General features: G+C 34.8%; 1 protein-coding gene across 1 annotated transcript; it reads right to left on the bottom strand.

The window, feature by feature from the left end:
- Window positions 1-1,610: 1,610 nt before the first annotated feature.
- Window positions 1,611-4,900, bottom strand: LOC132277154 (probable pectinesterase 53). Its single transcript, XM_059778905.1, has 5 exons — window positions 4,483-4,900; window positions 4,071-4,260; window positions 3,771-3,977; window positions 2,825-3,060; window positions 1,611-1,990 (listed from the first exon to the last, which is right to left on the bottom strand). The coding sequence occupies exons 1-5, from the start codon at window positions 4,845-4,847 to the stop codon at window positions 1,843-1,845; spliced, it is 1,146 nt and encodes a 381-aa protein (XP_059634888.1). The 5' UTR covers window positions 4,848-4,900; the 3' UTR covers window positions 1,611-1,842.
- Window positions 4,901-7,555: the final 2,655 nt, after the last annotated feature.

The raw sequence follows: 7,555 nt of genomic DNA, 5'->3' as shown, positions 1-7,555 counted from the left end.
GTAGAATGCTTGTTAATTAGACTTCATTCACTACTCCCATCATCCTCTACTCCCTCTAGGGTCGACACGTGGAAACTTGTACTTATGATCGATTGTGATATTGTGTGACGAAATGATAGTATGTATTTGAGGCTGCTTCTCCTTTTTGGGCCTTTGAGGGTGGCTCCAAGATGTACAAGTGGATATTTTTACATTAGCATGCCACAGGCCAAACAAATGCAACCCAGATCCCCTCTCGTTTAGGTATTCTGTGCACACATCATTCGACGCAGTTATATCACAAAATGCAACACTTATCATGTAACAATTTTTAAAAATTATGCAACACATTTTATGGAAGATACAATATTTATGCAACATATTATATCGCATTATTACATTATAATTCATTGAATCAAGAATTTAACACATTTAATTATGGAATTGTTGTATTGTCGATTTAAAATTGTTTGGATTCACAATTTAAATTTATTGTATTAAGCTTAAAAAAAAAAAGAAGAAGAATTAGAAGACAGATCCTGGTTGAAACAAATGATAGCATGTTTAGGTGAGGATTATTAAGCGTGTTAGAGACGAATTTGACCTGCTTACAATGAATCTTGAAAAAAGAAACTAGGGAAATTAAGGTGAAAAGGTTTGTGAGATAACCAATGAAATAACGACATGTCCTTAAGCAGAGCATGAGCTTTTGAGAGTCATACCGAAACCTTCACTCATACACTTGACCTCTACAGTCAGTCAACGCTTGTGCAAGTAAGGTAGGGCTAGTAATTGTCTCCCCAAATGTGGGTGTAAATTGACCAAATATGCCCCCAAAGGCAAAATGGTCATTTCACATGCAAACAAAGTCTCAATAGATGTATGTCATCTTTAAGACATAAACATGACTTCAAGTCTTTTTGAATTCGATCTCCTTCTCATCCTTGGCACCAGGGTGTGATATCTTTTTAATTAAGGAGAGAAATAGTCAGCAGTGGGGGCTTGGACCAGGCCTACTACGATGCATAAACATATCAGGAGCCCAACTTACTTTGTTCGGTCTAGAAAGTCCAATCAATCAATCAGGCCCAGACTGGGCCGCCCAGTGATGCTAATCTACGGGTTACAGAAGTAAAAATTCAGTTTCCTTACTTGGCAAGTCGTTCCTTGTCCTGGTCTCTCTATTGAGAAGGTAATGGGCCCAAAGGATTTCAAAGCTTCAATCTTTGGGCTTTTAGCTTAGTATAGTTGGAGGCAAATTTCAAATCTTGGGCCAAGATTCTTTCAGATGATTTTTTTTATGAATGTTAGAAATATTTTCTTTGGTGTGGGCTAGCCTGAGTAAAGAACTTTAGAGTGCCAACAAAAAACGAGAACCACCCCACCCACAAACAAATTGTTTGTATTGATTATTGCATATATCAAATTTAATTGGAAAATACTTTTAAAGCGGAGGAGTAGTAGAGAATTCCTTCACAGAATACTTTTAATTGGGATGAATCAAGAGTATTCTGATAAAGAATTCAGTTCAACTCTTCCCTCAATTCAAATTATATCTCTCTCTGTGTTTTTTACTCCTTCAAAGAAAGAAATCAAGTAGATGAAGGTACTTGGGCTTTGGCCATGTTTCATTATACTCGAGATATCAAAGAAATTAAACATAACACATTATTATTATATCATAATTTCTTGTAATTCTTTCCTTCATCCAAAGATATGTGGTATCGATGAATGATGAAGATCGAATCAAATCCTATTTAATTACTCTAAGGACTACTACATATTGATCAATATTATCATTTAATTAAGATGGGCTTCTTAAAAAAGAAAAAGAAAAAAAGAGAGAAACAATTGTGGACATTATTAAAATTTGATCCATTCAGAGCCATCGACGAAGCTAAGTGAAATAAAAGGCTTGGCTTCCTCATCCGTGAGTTCTCTTGACCATGATACTCTTCCTGCAAAGCTTGCACCTGGTCCCGTGCACTTGTATTGCCCATAAAACACAGTCCTGCACCCCAACCACACACACTATCAATACTACCTCTTATATATATATAATACAGATGCTACTGTGACCTAATTTAAATTTGTATGTGCAGCCAATGTATCGTAGGTAATATCTCATCTATATATATGTCTTTTCTCCTTGTCTAGAGGTTAAGTTCCTAACCACCACTTGTTACCAAAAATGTCCTCCACCTATATATATATATATCTAGAGAGAGAGAGAGAGAGAAATGAATGATTGAAGGTTGCTATTGGTGGGAGTGTGTATATATATATATATAGTTGCGTGATTCAATTAAATAGAGTTATAACAAAATAGAATGGAGAATTTGCCGCTAGTACTCACTGCTCGGGAAGAAAAAGAGAACATGACATTGACAGATAGTGTAGGCTGTAGCCCATGTAAAGAAGTTATGCGTTCGATAGGGGGTGGCACCGTCCAATGCGCATTGTGAATATATTGTTATAATTTGGCATGTTAAGAAAACCAATTATATTTGGATGATTACATCATCCGTTGTTTACATGTTACATCCACCTATGCAGTCCCCAAATGTATTTTTGTTTACAAGCTAGTGCTCGATCACGATAAAAAGAGAATAACAAATATTCTATACCATTGTTTACAGATTTTTATATTTTTATTTTTAAAACGAATAATCAACTCACACACTAATCACTTTGAACTCTTGAATGACTTGCAAACTACAAATACACACAATTGTTTACAAACCTAATAGACGTAATATATATTAATCACAGCATGTGAAAATGGATAGGAAAAAATATTCTAGCTAATTGGGGGGGGGGGGGGGGAGGGAGAGAGCTTACATACATTTCTCGAGTAGGATCACCCCAGTTGTACCAGCCTTTGGGAATGATAATGTTGTCCATATATGTATAGGCAAAGACTACCCTAGAGAAGGGACCCCATGCCCTCCCTAGGTACAGAGCACCTGACCCCGTGACCTTACAATTCACAAATGAGAATCCCGTGTCTTCCAATAGGCTGCTCCTTCCTTGTGCTGTAAGTGCCCCTGTTAACTGTGCTATTGCATGCACATGACATCCCTGCATTCCCAATTACCACATATATAATATACTACTAGTATTTTTATATATCTCTCTCATCACATCACAATCCTTAACAGAATAACAACAATCACAAAGTTTGTCTGTCACGCATCTTTTTTTTCTCAAGTCACGACACTAGACTAGTAGTAATTTTTTCAGCTTTTCAATACTGGTTTCAATTGTACTTCACTACAAAACTGTGTTCTACAACTTCTCACACGCCCACATGCCAACAAAAGAGTCCTAGTGGTTTAACTGTCAAATCCTACGCCTCTTTAACCCCACCCCCTTACTGGATCATCACATTTTCAAACTAGTGAATTTTATATTATTATAGTAACAAAAATTCATCATTTACAGTGATGAACTTCACCCATCGATCAAATGAAACTGCAGATGATTTTAATCCCCTTCGTAGGCTGGTATCAATCTTTTACCATTCAATAAGTTTCATTTAGTAAATAAACATTATCTAGTTACAGTAGTCTATAATGATTTAGGGTAAGAAGGAAGGGGATACACCTAACAAAATAGAGAAAAGCAGAGGACATGTACTACGGTTTGTGAATTTGGCAAAAAGTAGTTTGGGGGTATCCCTATTGCCAAAGTTGTGTCCTTGTAGAACAAGTGTTGTAGCAGTTGGTAAAACTAACTATTCAAAGAAGCGTTACTTTAGGCTAGTTTGGGTACAGAAAATTCCAACTGACCTCAAACAGAGACAGACCATTGCCAAAGATGAAATCCACAGAGCCTTCAATGTAGCAGTCCTTGTAATAATGCCTACCCATATGGTCATAGAGTGTGTCCTGTGCACCCATGAACCTACACCCTAAAAAAGCTGCTGTATCTCCTGATATTCTAAATGCCACTGCTTGCTTTCCACTAGCTCCTGGTGGTGGAACTGGTGTTGTGTTCTGCAATTAATCATGTTAATTTACTTGCACAATTGTGTGCGTGCGTGTGTGTATATATATATATAGAGAGAGAGAGAGAGGTTGATATAATACCTTAAATGTAATGTTTTTGGCAATGAAATATGGGGCATTGACAGCAAATGTTGCAGAAGCAAAGGTACCAATAGGCTTCCCTTTAGCTCCAATTGTTTGGGCTGTATCTCCCCACTGAACAATGGTCTTTTCTGCTCCTGCTCCTTGTATGGTTATGAATGATTTCAATTTAGGTATATCTACCTTTTCCCTGTAAATTCAAATTTAACTCTAACAGTTCAGAAAGTGATAAATATATGTATGAGAAAAAATAAAAAAAATAAAAAGATTTCTTATGAACCACTTGATACTTCTTAGTCAAAAGACCACTTCCCACAGCATTATGATGAGAAACCACAAAAGCCTGAATATTGACAAAAGCCTCAAAGTCCATGACTATAAACAACAACAATTAATATATTGAAGTACTTACGTGTAAACTCCTGAATGAATTTTGATCACTACTCTGACAAGATTTATGAATGGGAGAGAATCAATAGCTTTTTGAATGGAAGTAAAGTCTCCGTACACCGGATTTCTATCGACGGTAAGTGTGTAAGAAGGGAAGATTTTGTTCTTCGCATTGGAGAAGAGGGTGTGCTTGAGGCTACCAACAAAAATGACCCACTTCATGAATTGTTGTTCCGAGAATTGGGCTTGTGTCATATTTGTTGTTGTCAGGTGCTTCCCCAAAGAGCCCTTTGGTCTGATACCCTTGGTGTGGCATAGCGTGCGGCTTGCATTTACAAAGAGAATAAGAATGATAATACTATGGGAAATGTGTCCAAAATTAGACATCTTTATTAGAGAGTGAGAATATAAGAATTAGAGTGAGAGAGGAAAGGAATTAATGTTAGTTGAGACTTTGGAAGTGGTTTATGTGATCATTTATATATATATATATATATATATATGTGAGTCCTTTAGTTGGAAATTGATGTCAGAGTTGGAGAACAATGACATGGAGAGAAAGGTCACGGGTGCTTCCACTGACATCAATGTAGAAAACGTTTGTTTCTAAGATTGGTGCCTTTTTGTGGCGTTTTGGTGGTGGTGTTTACCCGTGAGTCCTCTCTCATTGTTTGTGTATGGGTGTGTATATTCGTAAAAAATATATAATCATATATTTTTGTATTCTAATTAGTATCTTATCATTAGCTTTTGTATTCTATTTTGGTCTCAATTAGATCGTCTATTTGTATTTTGTAGACCCAAGAATAAGCAGGGTTTAAAAACTTCACAGTCCGACTATTTCGCATAATTCATATCAAATGGGCTAAAACTAATCGGATTGTTTCTCATAATTACACAATATATGTGAGACGAAAGGATTGATAAAGTATTTGTGTTTGTCAGAAATATTTTGAGGCTGAGTTATATATTTGACTAGAATACACAATGCTTTACAGTGTGGTCAAAATTATCATCCCGTGATTATCAATAATGATTGTGTTTTCTTTTCATATATAAGTACAAATTTGAGAGAGAAATTTCAAATGTGCAATGAATTTGTAGGAAGAGAAATGGCATGGCGTTCGAAAATCAGTGAAGACTGGTCGAACCTGAATCAAATCATATTAGATGATGTTGGCACAGATTCAAGAACCAGCAACTTTGTTGTAAGAAACACACTATTTGAACGCTTTTTGTTATGTTTTCCTTTCTTTTTTGCCTTTTTTCTTGAGTTCTTTTTTACGGCCTTGTCTACTTTAGAAACATTAACATAGATATCAGGTGAATTAGTAACATCAGATCCACCTGGGATCATAACAGAGGAATCAACACCTCTTAAGAGAATTCTGACATGAAGAATTGCCTTGAAACTGATTCCGTGGGCTGAGTGTGGGCCGTGTTTTTTGTTCGCGCTTTGGCCTTGTTTTGTAATCTCGTTTAATTTCAATATGATACATTTACCTTCTTAAAAAAAAAATTAAATAAATAAAATAAAATAAAATCTTCCTATAAAAGAGCTAAAAGAAAAGGACAAATAACACAACATTATTATTGGCTGGTTGGTCCCACACACGTTGGCCCTATGCGTGACTATCTCATTCTGGCCCCCCCCCCCCCCCCCCCCCCGCGCCGCGGGGCACCAATAAAAAAATAAAAAAAAAAAAAAAATTAGTATAATATGTTTAGCCTAATTTTTTTAAAATTTTAATAATAGTATTAGTCTCCTTTTTAATTCATTCAAAAAAAAATTACTTATGAAATTATGTAATTAAATTTATGTTCAATATTAATCTCCATTCCATTTGACAATTCTTAGATTCACTCTTGTACCTGACTGAGATAGACAGTCATTTCAATCAAATGAAAAGTTACTGATTTAACTTTTTAAAGAAAATCATATACCATATCCGGTATTTAATATACTCATTACTTCCTTAATTATTTGGTTATATTATGCTCAAATAAATAAAAAACTTTAAAATCCACTAAATCATATACTTCTTCTAAAGGTTTCAAAATATTAAGAAAATAAACAATTCTTGTACTATATTTACTTTGGTAGATGAAAACAGAGATCCGTCTGCTTAGTAAAATTGTTTGAAGAAAAGACATGATATATATAGTTGAAACATATCCATTCTGTGAGAACAATTCTTTTTCAACTAAGCATATAAAAGAATCAAACTGGGAATTAATTAAAATGCATACAAAACTACTTATCCAAAAATGATTTCGCCCAATGCAAAACATAACACGTACATTAAATACAGGAAATTATAATTTAAATAAAGATGTGTGAGAGAGGGCCATCGGTTCTGAGGGATTTCTAGTTCCTTATTTCAAGATTCTCATAAAAATAAAAAGTAATACGAGTAAATGAAAAGGTGATATATACATAATATGCAAAAGTTTTGAATCTTATGTAATTGATTTTCTTTCATTTATCTTCAATAATTTTTTCCAAAAAGAAAAAAAGAAAAAAAAAAACAGAGCAGATACATTAAATTTGTACGTTAAATGGCCGCCTTGCATTATCCGATTTCTTTGCATTTTCCAACGTTTTCTCAGAAAACCAACAGACCACTTTCTTACTTCGTTTGTTTCCTCCTCACTAGTGCCGGCCCTCTTTCTTTTTCTTTCTTACTTATCCATTTAACCCAAACATAGCATAAAATTTACAAAATAAATAAAGAAAATTACATAAAAAAAAAAAAAAAATTGAAGAGGAAAAGTTACTACTACTTAGAATCCATTCATTTGTACTACAATATTGGATGGAATAGATCAAATGATCTAACCACACCCAGATCTACATTCAGTAAGAAAATAATAAAATTAAAAGATGCAATTTATTAAGATAGAGACCAGATCCAGATCATCACCCACCCTACATCAGAAATATATACAAGATCAGTCAAAGGAAAGTCTTAGATGGTCGATCAAGGGTCAATAGTGTCTTGGGGATCTTCAAAGTTGGGATCCTTAGCATCAAGAGCTTCTTTCTGGAATCCAAGCTCAGGATGAGAGTAGCCATCACCCGACCATGTAAACTT

Source organism: Cornus florida, unplaced genomic scaffold (genome assembly GCF_030987335.1).
Source record: "Cornus florida cultivar Cherokee Brave unplaced genomic scaffold, ASM3098733v1 CherokeeBrave_3.0.0_Hap2_Chr10, whole genome shotgun sequence".
Lineage (NCBI taxonomy): Eukaryota > Viridiplantae > Streptophyta > Magnoliopsida > Cornales > Cornaceae > Cornus > Cornus florida.
The sequence above is the reverse complement of the archived record's forward strand: the minus strand, read 5'-3'. Positions and strand labels throughout refer to the sequence as shown.

What these genes read in the sequence shown, in the direction of transcription:
- LOC132277154 (XM_059778905.1), bottom strand. Translation starts at nt 4,847, where the DNA reads ATGTCTAATTTTGGACACATTTCCCATAGTATTATCATTCTTATTCTC. An exon ending in ATTCATTCAGGAGTTTACAC is followed by an intron (nt 4,261 to 4,482) that starts GTAAGTACTTCA and finishes TTGAATTTACAG; the next exon opens with GGAAAAGGTAGATATACCTA. An exon ending in CCAAAAACATTACATTTAAG is followed by an intron (nt 3,978 to 4,070) that starts GTATTATATCAA and finishes GATTAATTGCAG; the next exon opens with AACACAACACCAGTTCCACC.